The 24803-nt window shown below is 42.8% G+C and overlaps 1 protein-coding gene across 2 annotated transcripts in view; it reads right to left on the bottom strand.

The window, feature by feature from the left end:
• LOC134575714 (arsenite methyltransferase-like) overlaps positions 1 to 17229 on the bottom strand; it is a 44826-nt gene extending 27597 nt beyond the window's left edge. The window contains exons 1-7 of one of the 2 annotated variants that reach the window (XM_063435092.1): positions 17205 to 17229; positions 14023 to 14232; positions 8017 to 8065; positions 6787 to 6914; positions 4014 to 4164; positions 2426 to 2562; positions 578 to 647 (exon numbers count right to left, since the gene is read on the bottom strand). In XM_063435092.1, coding sequence (XP_063291162.1) covers positions 578 to 647; positions 2426 to 2562; positions 4014 to 4164; positions 6787 to 6914; positions 8017 to 8065; positions 14023 to 14036 — 549 coding nt within the window. In that variant the 5' untranslated portion in view covers positions 14037 to 14232; positions 17205 to 17229. Of the gene's footprint in view, positions 1 to 577; positions 648 to 2425; positions 2563 to 4013; positions 4165 to 6786; positions 6915 to 8016; positions 8066 to 14022; positions 14233 to 14320; positions 14339 to 17204 lie in introns of those variants that run through there. The other variant, XM_063435093.1, reaches the window with a different exon arrangement.
• Positions 17230 to 24803: the final 7574 nt, after the last annotated feature.

Consider the following 24803-nt stretch of genomic DNA (forward strand, 5'->3'; position numbering starts at 1 on the left):
AAACTGTGGATAGCAGCATTGGACTCAAGGAGCATGGCCTTATTACAATCCATTGTTTCCATGAAAAGCATTGGATTGGAGCAGATCGTGAAATTTTTTCGCAAGTACGTGGATGTCTTCAAAAGTGGAGTGGGAGCTGTGGCGGAGGAAACGAGGTGAGTAAACTTTACTGAACTTTCATTTTTTTTTTTATTACCAAAGGGGGTTTGAAAAGAACCTATTCAAAAAGGGGAATTGGGGGGCACATCCGGAACATGCCTTCAAAAGTGGTGGTGCTGGTACACAAAAAAATAAATAAAAAAATTTACGTAGCCTTGTAAAATGTAAAACTATCTCAAACAAATAAATATGGGGATTCACTTCCACAAAACGATTATTTTTGGGGACTATAGGTTCCCTTTAACGCCATCAGCTAATAGTCATTGATTAGACTGAATTTTGCTATTTGGTTCTCAGCTCATTACGTTTTAGCCGAGCATTTGCATTTCCCTTGTAAAGTCCAGTTTAGTGAATAAATTCCAAATGAGCTTTTTTAACCCTTTGGCAGAAAATTAAACAAGGGGTGGGGTGAATTTACCTTCAGCACTCTATATGCTTCCCGCAGCACAGCCCTCTTATCAGGTGAAAGGTTTATCACACAGTTGGATCTGGAATTAATACAAATAATAACAACTCTGAGGGCTAACTCTTTGCATTTACAACTTTTCTTTCATAAGACATGCAAAACAGCGGTGTATGAATCAAGATAAAGAAAAATACTGCAAATATGTTAAAATAGAATTCACTGACAGTTTTGTAATATAATCCTGGTTTGAATTACCAGCAAAATCTAGAGCTATAAAATCTACCTCAATAATTATATTTTAAAACAGAATTTGTAATTGTCTGGAAATTACACCAGTTAATAAAACATGTAAAACTGCTTATAACTTATAGTAACGTCCCCTTCCCCTCCTCCATATGAGGCTCCATTTTTCCTATTGTAATTAAATATTTGGCAACATCACAATCCAGTTTAGTCCAGGCACAGACAAGGCATACGATGCAAATAAGATGCAGAAACGTAAACATTGTTTCATTTCGCCTCTTGACTGCAACAGACAAATCTTAGATCAATGGCTGACTAAGATGGAGGCACCCAGCTAAAGGATAAAGAGATAAAGGAGTCTACATATAGAGGGACACTAAGCACCAAAACAACTTTAGCTGAGTGAAGCAGTTTTGGTGTATAGACCATGCCCCTGCAGTCTCACTGATTAATTCTCTGCTAATTACGAGTTAAGTCACTTTGTTTATACAGCTCCAGCCACACCTCCCCTTGCTGTGACTCTTACAGCCTCCATACACACGGCCTAAAAATAGTATTTATGTTTAGCTTTCCTTATTAGACAGTGCATTTAATTCAGCATTTCCTGCTATTAACAGCATGCTGTGCTAGAGCCTGAATGAGCCTCATTAGTAGGGCCTGACTGGTACACAAATTCAACCTTGGTATTTAAAGGCAGTGCGGCCCAATACGGAGCCAAATTGCAGTGTGTTGTATCGTTATCAATGACATGCACACGTCCCAAAGTAGGCCTGTCAGTTTGATGCCCCTCCAGGGCAGCGCATGCGCAGAGCTCTAGGATAAGGGAAATGTCCCGTGTTTGGTTAGCACAGTGCACACGGATTTAATGGAATGCTTGTTCTGTGTTTGCGGATGACGTATCTCTTGTGTCCCTATAAGTGGAATATCAGAGGACACAATAGGGACAGGGCTGGAAGAGCTTGTGGTTTGTGTGTATATAGGAGAGATGTGTTTGTATGTGTTTAGAGACTGCTTGTGACGTTGCATGTTTGGGGTTAGGTTGCTTCTAGTGTTCTGTGGGGTAGACTAGCTGCGGTGCTCTGCTTGTATGATTGTGTGTGTGTGTGTGTGGAGGGGGGAACAGGGCAGTAATGTAAGTGTTAGAGGCTGTGATAGGGCGATAGAGACAGAGATAAGGTGGATAGGGGCTTTAGGTAGGGGGATAGGGGAAATAAATGGGTAATGTATATGTATTGTTGCAGTAATGCATGGCAACGCTTAATACTGCAGAAGGAGGGAGCCAGGTTCTCCCTCCTCCCTCTCAGCATCCATGTGGCCATGGATCCTGTTCTCTGGACCAGCTGCGGAGATCCCTTGATCTCCCCTGTTTGCCTCGGATCACGGCGACCTATCTGCATTTGCCTGGCTTGGCCGATGACCAGTCCGGATCTGCTCATATGTGTGGTTTATTAACAGAGCAGAAGATAAAAACCTCTGAATTAAATGCACCGTACAAAAGGGAAGCTAAAAAAAAAAAATTATACTTTTTTTCAGGAACTGTATAAGTAGGCAACCAATATTAACCTACTAAAATTTACACATTTTATACAGAATTTGTCTTATAAAATATTCTCTTACATTATGATATCAAAACTTCCATCCTGTAAGTCAGCGGATTTAAGATTCTCAATATATCCAAGGACAAAATTGACATTGGGCTGTTGGTAACCAAACGTCTTTGTGTGATGATCAATATACCTGCTCGACACTTCCACCTGCAAAAACAAAACAACAACAAAAAGTTTAATTTACCTAAATTCTAATGAATAAAAAATCCAAATGGCAATAATTAGACAAAAATAGCCAATTTGGCGTAGTCAAAGTATTTGCAATTTTAGCTTACACTTAAGTTTTTAATTAACTAAAATTCAGTGTATAGTGAACAAACTTCTTATGTATATTTTATACTTTTTTGAACGTTTATTTAAATCTGAACCTTAAGCAGCTCCATGCGCATTGCTTACGTTCCCACTAAGGGCAGATGTTATTTAGGTAAATATTTTTTCTCGACATTATCTTGAGAGACACTTTAAACGTGACCAGCTGTGGTGTAACTCACACCTTACTGTGGACACTTGTTCCCCTGGTTTTGTCTGGGCTATTAGTAAGAGTACTCAGAGTACTTTGATCATCTTAAACTAACAGGGTAGCTGCTACAGCTCTTTTATGGCATTAACTAAAATAATTGTTGCCTTTAGCTAGAACATATCAATTAGCATATATTCAGAAATGTTAAAATTGTTTTGTTCAAATAGGTTTTAGACTGGTTAATGCATGATGCCTTAAACCAGATTAAAGTGATTATGACTTTATTAAATCTAAGTTACTGGATATTTTCTAAACAACTGAACAATTCCTAAATCACAGTCATCTGGTGACCCCTAGTGGTTACTTTCCATAATTCTTTTATAAAAGTACTTTATTTTTTTACAAGATCATTCTGCTACAACCACTACTGGTTTAAGTTCATAACTAACATTTTATAATGCTCTAAAAATATCTTAATATATTTGTAAATCAGGAGATTTGTCAAAGAAAAGCATGTGTTATTCTGGGGCTCAGTGCTAAAAGGAACTATCATCACATAAACCAACAAATCGACTGGTAATATAACTTTTATTGTGGAATACTTTAGCTAAATATTAGAGTGTATGCCTTACATCTCAAAGTTTGCTTTTATGGTATAAAATCATGGAATTCTTCTTACGTTCTTTCATTTTAGACAGGGATACTTATAAAACTGAACCAAAAAAAAATCATATGAGGTGTAAGATCAGTATTAAGTAATTTAGAAAAAAACTGTAGAAAAGTTAATTCAGAGCATACGATCTGTAATCATTAAGTTACAGTTAACCAGCATGAGAATGCTCTGGAGGGGAAATGTGGGGGAGGAAGAGGGGTAACTTCATGAATGAAATCCTATGGAGGTCCAGACCCTACGCCTGGTTGGTAATTTGGTCAAATCAAGACCACATTTTATAAAGGTAGGCATAGTGTTGTGAACTGAATAAAATTAAGATACTTTATTAACAATGCGACATTAAAGGTATTTCTCTCTATGCTGAATGGAGTACATACACGTTCCTCTTAAAAGTTGAATTACAGAGCACAGAAAGAACACCTAAATATTAAATCTACTGTACATTTAATCGTATGTGTACAAGACCTGCTCTTCCGTCATGTCAATTCCAGTAACACGTCCATTCTCTCCAACCAGCTTGCTCAACATGTAGCAGTCCCTCCCACTTCCACTACCTAGGTCCAAAATGCTACAGTTCTCCAAGTATTCTGGTGCGGAGAGTCCACATCCATAATACCTGCAGATAAAAAAAAACAAATGAATGTAAGAAATACTGTATATATCAAATGCAGGTATTTTAATAATATATTTTTTATATAAGCATTGTTTAATTAATCCTTCATGATAACTTTCTAATCCTGAACCAAAGTTATTAAAGTTATGATTTATTTTCCTTTATGACACATAATTATATGTAAATGCAGGTAAGCAAAACTATTTTACAATACTTACCGATTATGACATAGCAAACTAAATACCTAAATCAAGATAGTTACATTTTTCATTTAAGATATTGATATCGGGGCGGGGCCTGACCAGCATGGTGGATGGTCGCAACTTGCAGGAGCTCCCGAGCAAAACTCTGACCAAGCATCGAAGTGAAACTCCTGCCGCTCACAACTTGACCCACAAAGGGACTTAACTATCACAGACAACGGCTGGAGTGCTCCGGTCCAGAAAACCGGGATGCCGGCCATCAAAAACCTGACAGAGCGGTTGCGGCCTAGAGGGGACGTCAGGCGGGAGAAACGGCCGATCTCCCGTCCCCTGTCTCTTCCCCCGGCGGGAACACACAGAATCCCATTCCCCCCCCCCCTTTGGGCCGGGGGGGATATCCCGGTCCACACTCCAATGCCTACGGAGTGGATGGGCCCGGACAAATCACACAGTGACACTGCGAAGAGAAACTCGACACACAAGATGGCGGCCGTACTCCCCTGCCATAGCCACACCAGGCTATTAAACACGCAATGCGGACCGGAGGCCCAGGAGAGCCTAGAGGCAAAACTCGATGCTATCCTAGGGGCCTTCTGGGCGAAGCTGGCGGCAAGAGCGGCAAATCCCAGCCGGGACCCCCAAGCGACAGACCAGAGACAAGAGGCAAGAAAGGGCCGCAGATTACAAAACGGCACCCAACAGCGTCCAGCACCCGCCAAAAGCGACAACCGCCTTCCAGGGCAGGGAATTACCGACAGACCGGCTCCCCGGCAGCGACCACGCAAGCGGAGCAAATTGCTCGCAAGGCGCAGAAAGACCACGACCCGACCCTACTTTCCCTTGATGGGCCCAGTCTGGGACTTTGCAGGGCCCCCAGTCAACAGCACACAGAGGCAAACCGTGGCACGGGCTTGGGACCAGGGAGCCTCCTTGCCTCAACTCCACTCGGCAGAGAGACCTGAAGCCCCCAGAGGCTTGACCCACCGCGCACGCTCCATAGCTGACCTGGACAGAGCCTGCAAAACGTGGCCCATTAAGGGCATTGGCTGACTCCCTGGCCCTCCGAGACCGGCGCTCCTCCACTGTTGCCGAACCCTCCACCACAGCCGACCACCCATAACACTCTGGCGGAAGCTGAGCATCCCCCACAACGCTCTTCCCTCTGCTGGGTATGGAATGAAGGGAAATCCAACCAGCCTCCCATCCATGAGCATCGGCTGAATAGCCCTATGGACTACACTCACGCGCTACCGACACACAGAGGGGCGCAGACCAAGCGGCTCACTACCCTTAGGCATCAGACCCTTAGGAATTATGCAGCAGCCTGGCTGTCATAGTCATGCTCCTGAAGTGCATAAAGTCTGATAAGCTAATGTTATAATATTCTGTTTTTCTTTTCTTTTACGTTATTATAGATCATTTCAGCTAACATAGTGTGATGCACTCCCTGTTTTCCCTTAACACCCCATCTCTGTCCTTGTTCTAATACTGTTGGTTATATTCTTGTACGGACACTAAACCTACTGAGACAGCTGAAGCAAGTATAGGGCTTAGGGGAGATGAAGGGACACCCCATTATTGACATGCATTACAGCCTGATAATTCACTAGCCCACTGTTATACCTACCTTTAGAGGGGTAAAGGAGGGGAGTGTCTGACAACTCCATTAGTATTATCTGTCTAACCCGTTTGTTTTTTATATTTGCCAGCGATAGCTGAACCGGTTCATGAATAAATGCATGATGTTAATGTTTTAAACTCCTGTCTTTCCCACAATCATGCCAATGTAGCATGACTCACAGCGACAAGCCCACAGACTAACCTGCAGAGCATCAGCCATACCTTAATAATAACAATAGCACACACAATGGGAATAGCACACCGTGCAATACTTTAAACGGGCCCAAGCGACATAGTACGACAGCGAGGCACCAGCCTCACACTCGACTCACTATCATCCACTTCAGCTTGGCTATAATATGCTAGCGTTAATCGACACCTCAAAATAAAAAATAAAAACTGGAGGCATTTACAATCTGGAAGTGTAATTGACTAAATGTTTTGATGTATTAACCCTACGATGTAACTTATACCTGCATTTCCCTATCTTCGTTCTGTATCCCTCACGTATGCCTTACTAAAATAAAGAATTATAAAAAAAAAAAAGATATTGATATCAGAACAAAATAACAAGAAAATATATATATTATATTATAAATACAGAAGGATAAAAAAGATAGGAGGGCAGCGCCATGCAAATGTCTAAATAAACTATACGTAAGTCCAGAAAATGGTAGAATATCTCACATGTAGAAATAGCCTTCCTAGAGTGTGGTGTAGAGAAATGTTGATTAGTGATGTCTAAGTTGGTGTCGAGCATTGTACATTACACGATGCTATGTTGATTTTGTCAATTCCATACCTTGATGACACGTCTTCATGAATGTCCTGCAAAGCATCTCTTAGGTGTTTTGGCAGAGGCTTTGTAGGAGCAGCACATGCACTGGTTTTCAAATCCTTTGTATCACTCAGACATTTTCCATAATACTCCTATTGAATAAAAAAAAAAAATTAATAATAATATATATACATAAACAATACAAATACAATATTTCAACTGAAAGGCCTGACGGTCTATCCCAGCTCTGGTAGCCCTTTCACACATCACAACCTTTCTCTTTATTCAATGGTCACTCCAACCAGAAAACAGAATTTTCATAAATCCAAATAGAATTAGAGTAACACTTGCTGTGCTGGCCACCCTTCCCCCAAAATTGAAAAAATATAGCTAAAACTCACATAAATCCAGCCAAGTTTTCCCTTTAGCCCTATTCTTCCCTTCGCCAGCATGCTGTGTGTTGACGTCAGACATCCAACATGCTCAGAATTTACATTAGGCACCTGGGACTCTTGTTACTGGCTGGCAAATGCCCCTCCAATGACAGTGCTTGGGGTGGAGTTACACCTCTGGCAGCAGAGTAGTTAAACACTGTATATAAGGACTCCAGTTACCATGACTACTTCCAATCACTGCGGTACTCGTGGTGCTTGGAGCAATCCTTACAAGTTGCGCATGCCATGTGAAATTCAGGACATTTTTTTTATTTGCCCTGCTTTTATTAGATTTTCAGAAAACTTTTTTTCCTTTTAAATCCGTTGCAAGGATGACATAAAATCACTCTCTTAGGGCATTTTTGGATTGGCCACACTTTTTTTTCTCTCCTAGAAACGCTGGACTAAGAGGGAAGTTTGTTTTGTCAGAGTTATAAAATTAAAAACATACTAAGGCCCAATAAATCACAAAACTTAAATATACAATTAAAGGAGCAGGTTCGGTGCTTTCCAAAGATACTCTGTGGTGTAGCATAGTAGCAATTCTTACAAGTAGGCGCCAACATCTTAGAATGAAAGTAAAAAAAAAAAAAAAAAAAAACTAAACATCTGCGATTGAGATTTTGCGATTGGCAGAAAGCACAAATCAAAATTTCAGAAATATCAGAAGTGACCCAATTACTTCTCCAGAATGAGCTGTAACACACAAATCTTAAGAAAATCTGAATATTGTGTTACATTTCCAAAGCAAATAAATGTGTTTGAAAATTCAGCAATTAAACTATTTTAAATAACTTTTGTAAAGAAATGTAAATTTTACCTTGACGTCATCGTAGGTTTGGAGTGAGCTGGAGTCAGATTTGCCAGAACTGTTAAAAAAAAATAAAAAAAATTGTGACAATTCGTTTCTTCAAAAACCCCTTAAATCAGCCATTCTACATTCAGAGAAGAACTCCAGATTACTCTTCCATTTAGGGATTTTAAGCAGGATCTGATTTATATAGCTTGGGACGACCGATTCTTCTAGTGTGAAATTAACTTGGAAACTCATTCTGAAATTTGAATATAATAATGACTAAAATATCTAAAAAAAAAAAAAAAACAAGCAACTTCATTAAAACTCTTCCCATTGGTAGAGGCTTCTATCTCACTCCTTATAGGGACACTGTGGGTATCCAGCCACGTCTTCTCAATGTCAGCCACGTTTTAACCCGCAGCTAAAAACATTGCCTGCAAGAACAGACAGCCACTATATGGGTTTCCAATCAGATGGTCTTGGAGAGATTGTCTAATTTGTGCATAGAGTTTTGCAGTACATGCGCATTAGCCTCGCAATTCTTTCCTATGGGAAAGTATTGGATTGGTTGAGATCAACGATCCCGATGATCTCAGCCAGTGAGGGGTGGCAAAAGGGCAGAGACTAGCGTGGTGAAGGAAAAAAGTAAGTACTTGGGGGCGTGCCTTGAGCATCAAGCTAAATGGCAGCTTGATTGAGGGGCTCTGTCCCAAGCACAAGTAATCAGCATTCAGGCGCCAAACCCACTCCCGGAGACCCCCACTCAGATGTCCACTAAAACACCTCAAAAAAAGAAACAAAGGGTTTAAGGCTTTTTAACCCGACCCACAGGCCACATAGGACCAGCCAACATGGCGGCGGCACTGGAATGGACCTTGAAGACTCCCATTTCCCATCATGTGTAACAAAGCACTTTCTCCACCACATGGGAAAACTCAAATCATATATCACCAGGACCATCTCCAAATGCACCCTGGAAATTACAGTGGAAGTGCGTGCGATGGGGCAGCAAAGTGGAAACGATGGCAGACACCCATAACTACCTGGCAGACTGCAAAACTAAGCAGCTTGAAGGGGTGGCAGAGGGCCTATCCAATCGGCCCCACTGCAAGGCCACTGGAATCAGAGAGGAGCTCAAGCTCTTTTTAAGTAGTCACCAAACTCAACAGCCTACATACCTGAGGCCTCTAGAGAGACTACTGCCTGCCTTGGTCCCACTGGCTCACCATATTTTTCAGCTTAATTCTTCCCTTTCAAAATGGCACCATCCATTATGCTAAACATCGACGCAAAGGGGCTTAACAGTCCTCGAAAATGCAGACTCCTCCTCAGAGAAATTAAAAGATCAAAGTCGGATATAGCCTTCGTCCAAGAGATGCACATATCCAAATTTGCCAAGATAAAATTAATTGATTATATATACACACACAACAGAGCCTACCTCTCTAGTTCCTTGTGCAAACACAATAGGGTTGCCATTTTACTTAGGCAAAGCTGCCAACCCTCTGCATGGAGACACTGAACTTTCCTCATAGAGATGCATTGATTCAATGCATCTCTATGAGGAGATGCTCATTGGCCAGGGTGGCGTTTGGCTCCGCCACCCTGTCCGCCTCCTCGGCTGAGATCATCAGAATTGACAATCTCAGCCAATCCAATGCTTTCCTATGGGAAACCATTGTGATAGACTGATATAATAACTTCTGATGATGTCAGCCAAGGAGGCAAATGAGGGGCAGAGCCAGCACCAGCAGACTGGAATAAAAGGTAAGATTTTACTATATTTAGCGAGGAAGGGGAGCCCAGAGGGCTAGATAGTGATTTTAACACTATAGTATCAGCAATGTTTTCCTGACCCTATACTGTTCCTTTAATGATTAAACCTTTATGTACCGCAGTAAATATCTCTTTCACGTAGGTCAATGATCAATAGGAGACTTGTAAATGTAATCTCTGGGTTTTATTTTATTTTGTGTTTTCGCTTTTCGTTTATTAAGTTGTCTATACGGAGTTCACTCTCTGTCTTGCACAGTAATCTGAAGATAAGTTCGTAAGGCATGAAGCCTTCTGTAAAAGTGCATCTTCTGAGGGTTGTAGAAACCCTAGCATGAACTTGACTAAGGTAGTACCGGCGTCTCACCAATGTCACTTAACTTTCACTATTATAATTAGAATAGTCTGGTCCAAACCTTTTCAATAACAGCAGAAGGTTGTGCAGTAAAATTGAATGTCGGTAAATCTTTGAGAGCAACATGTTTCTATAACTGTTATGGAATTCCATGAATTTTCCAGTCAGTGGGAGACACAGCTGTTGCTGAAGGAGGGAAGGCCTGACCATGACTGGATCCAGAGTTGGAATCTTGCAAAGCCCTAGGTCTGATTTACTTTCATTATTATTATCGTCATCATTTATATAGCACCAACGTATTCTGCCACGCTCTACATTTAAAGAAAGAGGACATGAGCTATGAGCTCACAATCTATGAAGTTTTTAGATATGGCGGATTGGTTGTAAGGCGGTGACAATTACACTGTTCTAACCAGCCGTTAGCCCCAAGTTTAGAAAATCTGCAAATGGAGGCGTTATTTGTCATTTTGTCATTAGTACAAATTGTCATTTTGAGAAACAAAAAAAAAACCTCAATCACAGATTTCCCCAATAACATTCAACTGACCCTCACAGTTACATCATTTTAAATTATGAAATTATGTAATGATTTACCATACCAGAGACAGAGCATTAAATAGAAATCATGTATGGGAAAAGAGAGCCATAAAAAATGTTGGTCGCCAATTATGTAAACAATGAGCGCGTGCGTTGATTAATAAAGGGGAGCGACCAGTGGTACATGTGTTTATCTAGTTTTCGTTTGCCACTACATCCAGTTCGCTCTATACGCAGGGCCGGATTAACATAGGGGCTGATGGAGCTGCAGCTCCAGGCCCAGGCCCATGGAATAGGCCCATTTAAAAAAAAAAAAAAAAAAAAAAATTTTTTTTTTTTTTTTTACACACACACTACTCTTAGGTATGCCACCTGACTGGTATTTTACTGGTTTTCCACCTGACTGGTATTTGAGGCTGCCTGGCTGTGCCAGTATTGCAGTAATACCGGCAATACAAATGCAGGTATTTTTCTCAGAATAAATGGAGATTACTCTGCAATACCAGCACCGGCCAGTAGGGGTCACTGTGTGTGGAGAGAGGCAGGGATAGGAAGTTACAGCATATCCCTGCCTCTCTCTACTACTTACTGATCCGTGAGGGAGCAGCAACACAGCAGAGTCCAGACAGCAGCTCTATAGCTCATGTAAGAGAGGGATGGGGGGAAAGGCAGCAGGGACACATGGGGACACTGATACACTATGGGACACTAGGGGACATATATGGACACTGAGACACTAGGGGACACAGACACTAGGGGACAAATGGGGACACAGACACTAGGGGACACTGACACTAGGACACATGGGGACACAGACACTGGGAGACCTGGAAACACTGAGACACTTGGGGACACTGGAAAACATGGGGACACTGAGACACTAGGGGACACATGGGGATGCTGTGAAACATAGGGACATTGGGAGACACTGAGACATTGGGACACAGAGACACTATGTCCCCATTTCTCCCAGTGTCCCCATGTCCCCCATCCAGTGTCCCATGTCTCTCAGTGTGCCTAGTGTCCCCATGTGTCCCAGTGTCCCTTTATGTCCCAGTGTCCCCATGTCTATGTCCACAACTGTCCCCATGTCTCCCAGTGTCCCATAGTCTCCCAGTGTCCCCATGTCACTTTGTCCCTAGTGTCTTAGTGTCCCTACATTTTTCAGTGTCCCCATTTCTCCCAGTGTCTGTGTTCCTAGTGTCTCAGTGTGCCTAGTGTCCCCATGTCTCCCAGTGTCCCTATATGTCCCAGTGTCCCCTAGTCTCCCAGTGTCCCCTAGTCTCCCAGTGTCCCCTAGTCTCCCAGTGTCCCCTAGTCTCCCAGTGTCCCCTAGTCTCCCAGTGTCCCCTAGTCTCCCAGTGTCTGTGTTCACATGTCTTAGTGTCCCCATGTCTCCCAGTGTCTGTGTCCCTAGTGTCTCAGTGTCCCCATTTCTCCCAGTTTCCCTAAATGTTTCAGTGTCCCCATGTCTCTGTGTCCCCGGGTCTCTGTGTCCCCATGTCTCTCAGTGTCCCCAGTATTCTAGTGACATGGGGACACACTGAGACATTGGGACACTGGGAGAAATGGGGACACTGAGAGACTAGGGGACTGGGCAACATGGGGACACTGACACTGTTATATATAGGGACACTGAGACACTGGGTGACTTGCGAGACTGAGACACTGGGAGCAATCCATCTATACAGCAGAATCAAACTGTGAGTAGTTTGTTAGTGATTTTACAGAATTTTCTCTGATGTCACTCCTTGTGATTAAACAAATGATTAAGACTGGTATTTTTTTCCAATAAAGGTGGCAACCCTAACTACTCTTCACATACTCTTGCTTAAAGGAGCACCATAGGATCAGGAACACAATCATGTATTTCTGACCCTATTATGTTAAAACCAGCACGTTGGCCCCTTCTTGCCTCCCTAAGTATAGTAAAATATAACTTGTATTCAAGTCTGCAGCTGCTGGCTATGCCTCTGAACTGACTGTCTGCTGACATCATCAGAAGTGGTGGTCTGAGCAAATTACAATACTTCCCCATAGGATTGGCTGAGACTGTCAACTAGGCAGATCAGGGGCAGAGCCAGCACAATTCCAATCAGCATCTCCTCATAAAGATAAATTGAATCAATGCATCTGTATGAGGAAAGTTCAGTGTCTGCATGCAGAGGGTGGAGACACTGAATGACAGTGCTGCACACTAGGCAGTACTGCCCAAGGAAGCACCTCTAGCAGCCATCTAAGGAGTGGTAATAAGTGCTAATAAGACAATAATGAGAAAAGTGGACATGTGAGTGCTAGGGGACAGTCCTTAGAAAGCATGGAGTGAGCGCAACATTAGACGCATTTATGTCAAGCTCAGGGTACTGCCTGGATAGTATGTCCTTAGTTGGACAGCCTGCAGGATTGGCGGGCAGCCTGACATGCATTCATGCCAGGCTGTCCTTCAAATTCTTTGGACAGACATGCCCCCTTTGTGGGCATGTTCTCCCCTTTTGGCAGGTCTAGTCACGTGATTCGCACCAGTGGCCCACCTTTTACCCCGCCCATTGACTTCCTGCTTCACTGGACACTGCTGTTAGGGGTTATGGATTTACTTGAAATATGAAAGCAAAAATTAGAGAGAGATTAGAATAGAGTATGTGTTTTCTTATAGCCGCATCCTATGAGTTTCCCTCCAGCACCATCTCTATCAGATACATGACGCTTGGGACGTATGACTGGTTTAGTGTTTTTGGTCAATAAGATTCCGTAATTAGGCCCATCATAATTGTCAGCACCAGGCCCAGTGGGCTCTTAATCCGGCCCTGTCTATACGCTATCCTTTCGTCTTTAGAATTTGTATGTCCAAGATGTCTTTGTATAATATACATCGAGCAGAAACAAAACAAAAATATAACGAAGGTCTACAGCGTGATACTTTAATGCTTGTTTAAAGTAAAATAAATATAAGTGCACACGACAACACATCAAGTTGGGTACTTTTTCTTGACGTATATATCCAAGTTTACATGTGTATACATACGTGTGTGCTATTCTCTGCACAACAAAAATGTAACATTTAAAAAAATTATAATAGTAATAAAAATCTACATAAATTTAAGCCAACACAAAGAAGGGGAGAATGATTTGTGGTATCGTAACAATCTAATTCTACAGAGCAAGTGAAGTAACCACATTTATGGGACGCAATAAAAAGGAATAAAACTGCAAGATGAATTAAGACAATATACAAAACAATATCTTGGAAAAACAGCCTGAAATAGAAGCTAAATCAGGAGATTTTTTGTTATTTTCAATTTTATTCAGACTGATCGAAACAAAATATTTATTAACAGTAAATAATTAAAAAAAATGCAAAAAATTACCTGGGATTTGACATGTTAATAGATGAGTGATAATTACAAGCGTAATATTCAACGCAATGATTTCTCTTTTTTTGTTACGGCTGGTTTTCAAAGGAATATTCAGCACGGAGGGATATCTTCTCCTCGTAGTTTCTGGGCTGATAATATATTCTCAAGCATGCCTTTTTCTAGGAAAATCTTAAAGCATTTTATGTAACGCAGACATCGACGCTGCAACAGAACAAGACTCTTTTTACAAAGCCCTTTACAGTGAATGTCTATAGGCTTCTATTTCAAGAGAACAAGAGATGAATCATACCCTTATACTTTACTCGCATAATCCCCTCCCACTCGATGTATGGCTGGTGAACTTTGACTTTCTAGTAATGGTAAACCAACTGATAAGTATAGATTTAACTGCACATATAACTCGGCATGACAAAAAAAACACACCTCCAATAAAGCAACTCCACTTAAAGGGACGCTACATTTTTCTTCTTAAAATTAGCTGTTTTTTACAGAAGCAAAAATAAAATAAAAAAATATGGAGTAAAATGTATTTTTTTTTTTTTTTTTTTTAAACGTTCTGTCCTCTGTTAGGTGTATGTTCCCTAACTGGACGTGGCATGAATCAACGTTATCTGGACAGTGACAGTCACTGTATCCGAGAAATCGACAAACAGGATTCTAAATCCCCTGTGCCAACTCCACCTACAAAAGGAGGCTCTAACAGTAACAGAGGGAACTCACTGACTGAACGTGCACCAATAGCTGCGGACAATGGTTTGGCGAAATGTGTTAATAATATTCGGTTTTCTGCTTCAATGGTGTAAAATGGACATGTACGTTTATAAATAATAGAAGTGTTATTATTATTTGTTTTGCTTCTATTGATTGCCCACTTTTATGCAAAAACTGTAGTTTTGTTACTTGCTAGAATAGTGTGATTTGTCTAAAAGAATTGTCTGAGAACACAAAGCCATCTTATAGAAAACAAGCAATGCAGCATGATACTATCCGTGGCAGATAAGACAAAATATACTGAAATAAATGTTAAAGCTGTAACAGTGGCATAGCACTGCGATACATCATGTCGTACCAACAGACAGCTGAAGCTGGAAGTCCTATGACTAAGTGCCACATGGAGGGGGAAAATGCTTCACATGCCAGCGTTCTGTTGGTTCTTCCTATGCCCTCAATCAGCGCCATGCCACAGTTACAGTTTAAATATGAGTACACCTTGTTTTTCTGTTGATCACAATACCATGCTGCGTAACCATAAATATTATGTATATATTTTCAATACGCAAACAGGCACATTTTTATGCCATTGGTTCACAGGTCAAGTGAAAAGAAGTAATAACCAATAGAGGCAGGGCCGCCATCAGAAAGTGTGCAGCCCCTAACACAGCTGAGCTCAGGGTCTGGGCCCCCGGGGGCCTGCCTCCAAGCACGCCCACAGGAATACACACAGACACAAACACACGCACTGATACAAAAGGACACAGATACACGCGCACACACACACACAAACATACTAACAGACATACTGAAACTGACATACACACATATAGGCATACATACATATACAGACACACACTAACATACATACACACACACACACACAGACATGCATTCATACAGACATACATACTGACATCATACATACATACTGCCATATATACATGCATACGACAAAACAGGGGGCTGGCTGCACTCACCTGAATATGCATAGGTAGGGTGCTGCTGGGAGCCAGTTTATACAATAAAAACAGAAAATCCACGCACTCCATTATCCCCTAAACAGCAACTTCAGTGCTGACAGATTTAGTTTTTTTTTTTTTTTTTTAAAACACCTAATCCAGGCAAAAAAATAATGGGGGTCTAGTTACATTATATGATCATACATTGCATCAGCCTGGCACAACGTCAATGTACCCCATCTTTGGCAGGTCCTACTCTACCAGCCTAATGCTTGCTCTTATGAGCTAAAATTCCATCTCAAGTTCTCTGCAGTACAAGTCTAAATAGGGCCCTGAGATGAGGCACCTGTGACAGGGAGGGGTGCAAAACCAAGAGCTGGCTAGACTCCTAAATATATACCGGTATATGAGAAAACAGGGGCTGGCTGCACTTACCTGAATATGCATAAGTAGGGAACATATACATACATCCTGATATACATACATACTGACATACATCCATAGTGATATACATGCATACATACATACTGACAGACATACATGCATATTGACATACACACAGACATGCATACTGACATGTATACACACATACATACATGCATACTGACATACATACATATACATTGACACACACATCACATTTTTCAGCCACCCTCCTGTTTCTTACCTTTTCGTTGCAGGAGTTGATGGGAGTCGGCTGGCTTTTCCCTCCTCCCTCCCATGCGGCTGCAATTTTTTTAAAAGGGGCCCGATCGCGCTATTATACGGCCGCAGCGCTGACTGGGCCCCTGAGGATATAGGGCCCATCGGGTGGCCCTAAATGCTTGGGCCAGCCGATGGGCCCTATCAGTGTGCAGGCCCCGGTCCAACTGCACTGGCGGCAGTTCCGCCGCTACAAGTGGGGCCCAGGTGGCCAGGCCCGTGACAACCGTCATGGTTGTCACCCTCTGATGGCGGTCCTGAGTAGAGGAAAAAAATAGAGGGCATTGAAATAAATGTATATAAATATAGATATTTATTTTTTGCTCCTCCTCCTCAATGTGTGAATAAAATCAAAATTGAGTGGCTGTCCCCTTACCACCAAGCTGCTTTAAAATTTTTTTAAAAAGTCACCACGGAATTTCATGGAATTCAGCTATAAAACAAAAAATGGCTCTTGTAATGCCCCTCTCAAATGTTTCATGATTTGTCCATATGGCGATTTGGAGTTTGAGTTTCAGACAAAACACTGATGGCCCAAGATTCAGACGGATCACAGTTAGTTTGAAACTGAATGCACAAGTCTAATATAAAATCCCAGCAATAAAACGGAAAGCATTTTGTTTGCAGCAAAATATAAAATACCGTAATAAAAATGTCAAAAAACACAAAATTTCATTATATTAAGATCTTGTATTGAGAAATCAGAGGGTCAAGTGCACATACAAAAGTGATTCTTATTACTTAAATATATATTAGAATAAGCCTGATTACATACAAAATGTAAAAGCATACACTTACCTACTGTGTGCTCGGAGTGTTGCGTTCGTGAGAGGATATATATGTGTCGTTCCCTGCCCTTTGTCCTGCAAGCATCTTATGATCCCAGGATACTCCTACATGCATACAGCAATATTCAAAAATAAAAACACACTCTAAACATGTGATTAATACAAGCTGTCAATATTAAAAATAATATTTGTAGGTTATGATAATTAGCGTTATATCATGATTTGTGCTTGGCTGCATCAACACAAAGGGGTGGAGGAGAATATGAGGGGAGAAGGGGGGGGGGTAATTGTAATAAGGACACTGTCAGAAGCAGACAAAAGGAATTTCGAGGAGACCAGCTAACAAAGGCATTACCAGCCCCCCTGCAATGATGGGACATTAGGGACATTAAGGAGCAGAGATGGAAGGGAGAACACACACACAGACCAGGCAGGGGCTCGAACTGTCTCCGTGGTGATGTTGCCAAAGGGTAGTTATACACACAAAGACTGTCACACAACATTTCCTCTCTCTGGTCATCACCTCTTATCCTTATTATTTGCTCTCAAGTACCCCCTCACCCAACAACCTTAGCCTAATCCCCTTAACTCAGGGGGAACCTTAATTCTATTGACCTCCTTCAGCTGTCAGCCGATATTGATTCACAACTGCTATCCATCCCTTCCCTCTCCTGTCCCTCACTGGCCATCTCCACATATAACACTACTTTCACCTCGGCCTTGAACGCTGCAGCCCCACTCCAAACATGTACCTCGAGGAGGACACACCCCCAGCCGTGGCACACTAAATCAACACGCTACCTGCAAAGATGCTCCCGTTGTGCTGAATGCTGCTGGAGGAAGTCTCGCACCCAGTTAGACTTTCTTCATTATAGGTTCATATTGTGTTCATACAATGCCCTCGCCAAACAGTCATACTTTTCCTCTCTCATTAGTTCATGCTCCCACAATACTAAGCTTCTCTTTGACACCATTAAACTCGCTTCTTCACCCTGCTGTGGCCACCCCCAAACTAACCTTACAGCCGATAGCTTTGCATGCTACTTTGCCGACAAGATTGAACAGCTAAGGAAAGAATTCTCCCCACCTTGCCGTTCTCTTTCTCAACCACACGTAGACAAGTAAGAGTCAAGTATTTTAACTGGGCACTAGTTCTAGGTGGGATAAAGTGATATAGCGGATGGATGAGTAGTTTGGTTCGTTTTAGAAGTTTGTAGAGAAAGTATATAGTGATCATGATTTTTAGCGATATCCAATATTTTTAAGGTGGTCCCAGTGCCACCACTCATATCTGGTGTCACAATAGCTTGCATTTAAAAAAAAAAAAAAAACTTTTTTGACTGTAATATAATAGCAGTCAGTTTCCTTCACACGTGTGCGTTTCAGGGCCTGCCAGGGCACAGTGTCACACCAGTGCAACTCATATCTGGTGTAACAGTCGTGTACATTTAAAAAAAAAAAATTACAGGGGGCTTGTTGTCACCTTTCAGGGACCCTTGGTGTTGTACGTGGCTGGGTGGAGGAAGAGACCTTCAATGACATCAGTGAGGACAAGGAACGGGACATGGCTAGCTTGGTATCCAACCTTGTGCAAATGGGGAGTTTGCGGTTGTGCAAATGGACTGTTTGCGGTTGTTTGCGGTGCGTTTAACGGGGAGTTTGGTCTGTCACTGTGAAGCGGGCGTAACCCTTACACTACCTGATCGATACAACATCATACCTGATGTTTTAAAGCACGTTATTCCAAACAATTTAAGAATGTTAGGTGATTTATGCCCTTTATGGATTAAAACCAGACTCTGCATCAACTATGTAATTTTCCATGGGAGTTTTGCCATGGATCCCCCTCTGCCATGCCACAGTCCAGGTGTTAATCACCTTGAAACAACTTTTCCATCACTATTGTGGCCAGAAAGAGTCCCTGTGGGTTTTAAAATTCGCCTGCCTATTGAAGTCTATGGCGGTTCGCCGGGATCGCCCGTTCGCGAACATTTGCGGAAGTTCGTGTTCGCCATTCGTGAACCGAAAATTTTATGTTCGCGACATCACTACTTAAAACCCATTTCTTTAGGAAAGCATACGGCCTCACAGACTAACCTCTATCTCACATATCTGTCTCTTGCTCTCTCCTAAAGGGCAGCACTCTACTCTCTCCTCCAGCTCTGCTTCACTCCCACCTTGTTTGATTATTTCCTGTCCTGTCCTATTGTGTTTTACACCCCACCTCCTATAGACTGTAAGCTCGTTTGAGCAGGATCCTCTTCAACCTATCGTTCCTGTAAGTTTTCTTATAATTGTCCTATTTATAGTTAAATCCCCCCTCTCATAATATTGTAAAGAGCTACGGAATTTGTTGGCGCTATATAAATGGCGATGATGATAATAATAATAATGTAGGACTGGTATGGGGGTGGAGGGATTACTGCTCCAAAAAAGGTAAAGTTAATATCCATGATAATGTGATTCAACTAGAGAAAATAAAAAAATAAAAACTTGAATTGCATAAAAACAGACACAATCACGACTTCTCTCAAGGCTTGCTATAGGAGCCATGGCGGGGTGAAGATGGATCTATTTTTTGTTACGTTGTTTTTTTGTTTTTTTTTTTAATTTACCTATCGGGTTTTCTTTTTAAATCAGATTTCTCCAACTCCGCTATAGTCACCCCTTGTCCAATTTAGCCTAAATTTTGCAATGGGATTTTCAGTTTATTGGCTATTGGTTTACAAGAAAAGGCTATCCTAGGAGAGAAGACAGAAGATCCATTCACAGCCTAAACTCTATTTACACTCTAGAACTTCTGTATTATTAGAGGCAGACGTCATATGGTCTAGGACTAATGTTTAGAACCAGGATTTAAAACATATTCCCCTGCAAATGTTTTTGATACATTTTAGTCATTAATCGTTTTATGCACATTAGTGTTTCTCAAGTATTTTTATATAAAATGACCTTGTCTTGATAAATGCAGTGAATTAGCTTGGTGATGACCTTTTAATTGCTTATCACCTTCTTCTGTGTTGATAAGTGAAATGAGTGCTGGGAGATAAGTACATACCGCATTAGAGCCCTATGTTCGGTAGCTGATGTAAGACCGGTATGCACTGCATGATAGCCGTGTGTGAGACTGGTGTATACTGTATGTGAGACTGGTGTATACTGTTTGTGAGACTGGTGTATACTGTATGGGAGCTGTGTGTGAGACTGGTGTATACTGTATGGGAGCTGTGTGTGAGACTGGTGTATACTGTATGGGAGCTGTGTGTGAGACTGGTGTATACTGTATGGGAGCTGTGTGTGAGACTGGTGTATAATTTATGGGAGTTGTGTGTGAGACTGGTGTATACTGTATGTGAGCTATGTGTGTGACTGGTGTATACTGTATGGGAGCTGTGTGTGAGACTGGTGTATACTGTATGGGAGCTGTGTGTGAGACTGGTGTATAGTTTATGGGAGCTATGTGTGTGACTGGTGTATACTGTATGGGAGCTGTGTGTGAGACTGGTGTATACTGTATGGGAGCTGTGTGTGCGACTGGTGTATACTGTATGGGAGCTGTGTGTAAGACTGGTGTATACTGTATGGGAGCTGTGTGTGAGACTGGTGTATACTGTATGGGAGCTGTGTGTGTGACTGGTGTATACTGTATGGGAGCTGTGTGTGCGACTGGTGTATACTGTATGGGAGCTGTGTGTGAGACTGGTGTATACTGTATGGGAGCTGTGTGTGTGACTGGTGTATAGTTTATGGGAGCTGTGTGTGAGACTGGTGTATACTGTATGGGAGCTGTGTGTGCGACTGGTGTATACTGTATGGGAGCTGTGTGTGCGACTGGTGTATACTGTATGGGAGCTGTATGTGAGACTGGTGTATAGTTTATGGGAGCTGTGTGTGAGACTGGTGTATACTGTATGGGAGCTTGCTTATGTGAGACTGGTGTATACTGTATGGGAGCTGTGTGTAAGACTGGTGTATACTGTATGGGAGCTGTGTGTGAGACTGGTGTATACTGTATGGGAGCTGTGTGTAAGACTGGTGTATACTGTATGGGAGCTGTGTGTGAAACTGGTGTATAGTTTATGGGAGCTGTGTGTGAGACTGGTGTATACTGTATGGGAGCTTGCTTATGTGAGACTGGTGTATACTGTATGGGAGCTGTGTGCGCGACTGGTGTATACTGTATGGGAGCTGTGTGTAAGACTGGTGTATACTGTATGGGAGCTGTGTGTGAGACTGGTGTATACTGTATGGGAGCTGTGTGTGTGACTGGTGTATACTGTATGGGAGCTGTGTGTGTGACTAGTGTATACTGTATGGGAGCTGTGTGTGCGACTGGTGTATACTGTATGGGAGCTGTGTTTGCGACTGGTGTATACTGTATGGGAGCTGTGTGTGTGACTGGTGTATACTGTATGGGAGCTGTGTGTGAGACTGGTGTATACTGTATGGGAGCTGTGTGTGTGACTGGTGTATACTGCATGGGAGCTGTGTGTGTGACTGGTGTATACTGTATGGGAGCTGTGTGTGCGAATGGTGTATACTGTATGGGAGCTGTGTGTGTGACTGGTGTATACTGTATGGGAGCTGTGTGTGTGACTGGTGTATACTGTATGGGAGCTGTGTGTGTGACTGGTGTATACTGTATGGGAGCTGTGTGTGTGACTGGTGTATACTGTATGGGAGCTGTGTGTGTGACTGGTGTATACTGTATGGGAGCTGTGTGTGTGACTGGTGTATACTGTATGGGAGCTGTGTGTGAGACTGGTGTATAGTTTATGGGAGCTGTGTGTGAGACTGGTGTATACTGTATGGGAGCTGTGTGTGCGACTGGTGTATACTGTATGGGAGCTGTGTGTGCGACTGGTGTATACTGTATGGGAGCTGTGTGTGAGACTGGTGTATAGTTTATGGGAGCTGTGTGTGAGACTGGTGTATAGTTTATGGGAGCTGTGTGTGAGACTGGTGTATAGTTTATGGGAGCTGTGTGTGAGACTGGTGTATACTGTATGGGAGCTGTGTGTGTGACTGGTGTATACTGTATGGGAGCTGTGTGTGTGACCGGTGTATACTGTATGGGAGCTGTGTGTGTGACTGGTGTATACTGTATGGGAGCTGTGTGTGCGACTGGTGTATACTGTATGGGAGCTGTGTGTGTGACTGGTGTATACTGTATGGGAGCTGTGTGTGTGACTGGTGTATACTGTATGGGAGCTGTGTGTGTGACTGGTGTATACTGTATGGGAGCTGTGTGTGTGACTGGTGTATACTGTATGGGAGCTGTGTGTGTGACCGGTGTATACTGTATGGGAGCTGTGTGTGTGACTGGTGTATACTGTATGGGAGCTGTGTGTGTGACTGGTGTATACTGTATGGGAGCTGTGTGTGTGACTGGTGTATACTGTATGGGAGCTGTGTGTGTAACCGGTGTATACTGTATGGGAGCTGTGTGTGTGACTGGTGTATACTGTATGGGAGCTGTGTGTGCGACTGGTGTATACTGTATGGGAGCTGTGTGTGTGACTGGTGTATACTGTATGGGAGCTGTGTGTGTGACTGGTGTATACTGTATGGGAGCTGTGTGTGCGACTGGTGTATACTGTATGGGAGCTGTGTGTGACTGGTGTATACTGTATGGGAGCTGTGTGTGTGACTGGTGTATACTGTATGGGAGCTGTGTGTGCGACTGGTGTATACTGTATGGGAGCTGTGTGTGCGACTGGTGTATACTGTATGGGAGCTGTGTGTGCGACTGGTGTATGCTGTATCGGAGCTGTGTGTGCGACTGGTGTATACTGCATGGGAGCTGTGTGTGTGACCGGTGTATACTGTATGGGAGCTGTGTGTGCGACTGGTGTATACTGTATGGGAGCTGTGTGTGTGACTGGTGTATACTGTATGGGAGCTGTGTGTGCGACTGGTGTATACTGTATGGGAGCTGTGTGTGTGACTGGTGTATACTGTATGGGAGCTGTGTGTGTGACTGGTGTATACTGCATGGGAGCTGTGTGTGTGACTGGTGTATACTGTATGGGAGCTGTGTGTAAGACTGGTGTATACTGTATGGGAGCTGTGTGTAAGACTGGTGTATACTGTATGGGAGCTGTGTGTGAGACTGGTGTATACTGTATGGGAGCTGTGTGTGTGACTGGTGTATACTGTATGGGAGCTGTGTGTGCGACTGGTGTATACTGTATGGGAGCTGTGTGTGAGACTGGTGTATAGTTTATGGGAGCTGTGTGTGAGACTGGTGTATACTGTATCGGAGCTGTGTGTGCGACTGGTGTATACTGTATGGGAGCTGTGTGTGTGACTGGTGTATACTGTATGGGAGCTGTGTGTGCGACTGGTGTATACTGTATGGGAGCTGTGTGTGCGACTGGTGTATACTGTATGGGAGCTGTGTGTGTGACTGGTGTATACTGTATGGGAGCTGTGTGTGTGACTGGTGTATACTGTATGGGAGCTGTGTGTGCGACTGGTGTATACTGTATGGGAGCTGTGTGTGTGACTGGTGTATACTGTATGGGAGCTGTGTGTGTGACTGGTGTATACTGTATGGGAGCTGTGTGTGTGACTGGTGTATACTGTATGGGAGCTGTGTGTGCGACTGGTGTATACTGTATGGGAGCTGTGTGTGTGACTGGTGTATACTGTATGGGAGCTGTGTGTAAGACTGGTGTATACTGTATGGGAGCTGTGTGTGCGACTGGTGTATACTGTATGGGAGCTGTGTGTGTGACTGGTGTATACTGTATGGGAGCTGTGTGTAAGACTGGTGTATACTGTATGGGAGCTGTGTGTGTGACTGGTGTATACTGTATGGGAGCTGTGTGTGCGACTGGTGTATACTGTATGGGAGCTGTGTGTGTGACTGGTGTATACTGTATGGGAGCTGTGTGTGTTACTGGTGTATACTGTATGGGAGCTGTGTGTAAGACTGGTGTATACTGTATGGGAGCTGTGTGTGTGACTGGTGTATACTGTATGGGAGCTGTGTGTGCGACTGGTGTATACTGTATGGGAGCTGTGTGTGCGACTGGTGTATACTGTATCGGAGCTGTGTGTGCGACTGGTGTATACTGTATGGGAGCTGTGTGTGCGACTGGTGTATACTGTATGGGAGCTGTGTGTGCGACTGGTGTATACTGTATCGGAGCTGTGTGTGCGACTGGTGTATACTGTATCGGAGCTGTGTGTGCGACTGGTGTATACTGTATGGGAGCTGTGTGTGAGACTGGTGTATACTGTATGGGAGCTGTGTGTGAGACTGGTGTATACTGTATCGGAGCTGTGTGTGCGACTGGTGTATACTGTATGGGATGGAAAGCAAGTCAGGTTAGAAAGATACAATAAAAATATTCCCTTTCTCTTAAAGGGATATACCTTCTGGTCAGAGAAATAGCTGAATGGTTTTAGTTTGGTTTAGTTGTGAAAGTAGATTAAAAGTCCCTACAATCTGATGCCTTTCCCCTAGTCCTTTTGGGACATACCCCTCCCCCAATATCCTGGTCTCCACATATGCAGTCTACCCTTATTATAAATTAGACGATATGGCACTAATCCTATGTAATGCAATAAATTTCCACTTTCCAGTATATAGTCAGCACAA

This window comes from Pelobates fuscus, chromosome 10 (assembly GCF_036172605.1).
Source record: "Pelobates fuscus isolate aPelFus1 chromosome 10, aPelFus1.pri, whole genome shotgun sequence".
Classification (NCBI taxonomy): Eukaryota; Metazoa; Chordata; class Amphibia; order Anura; family Pelobatidae; genus Pelobates; species Pelobates fuscus.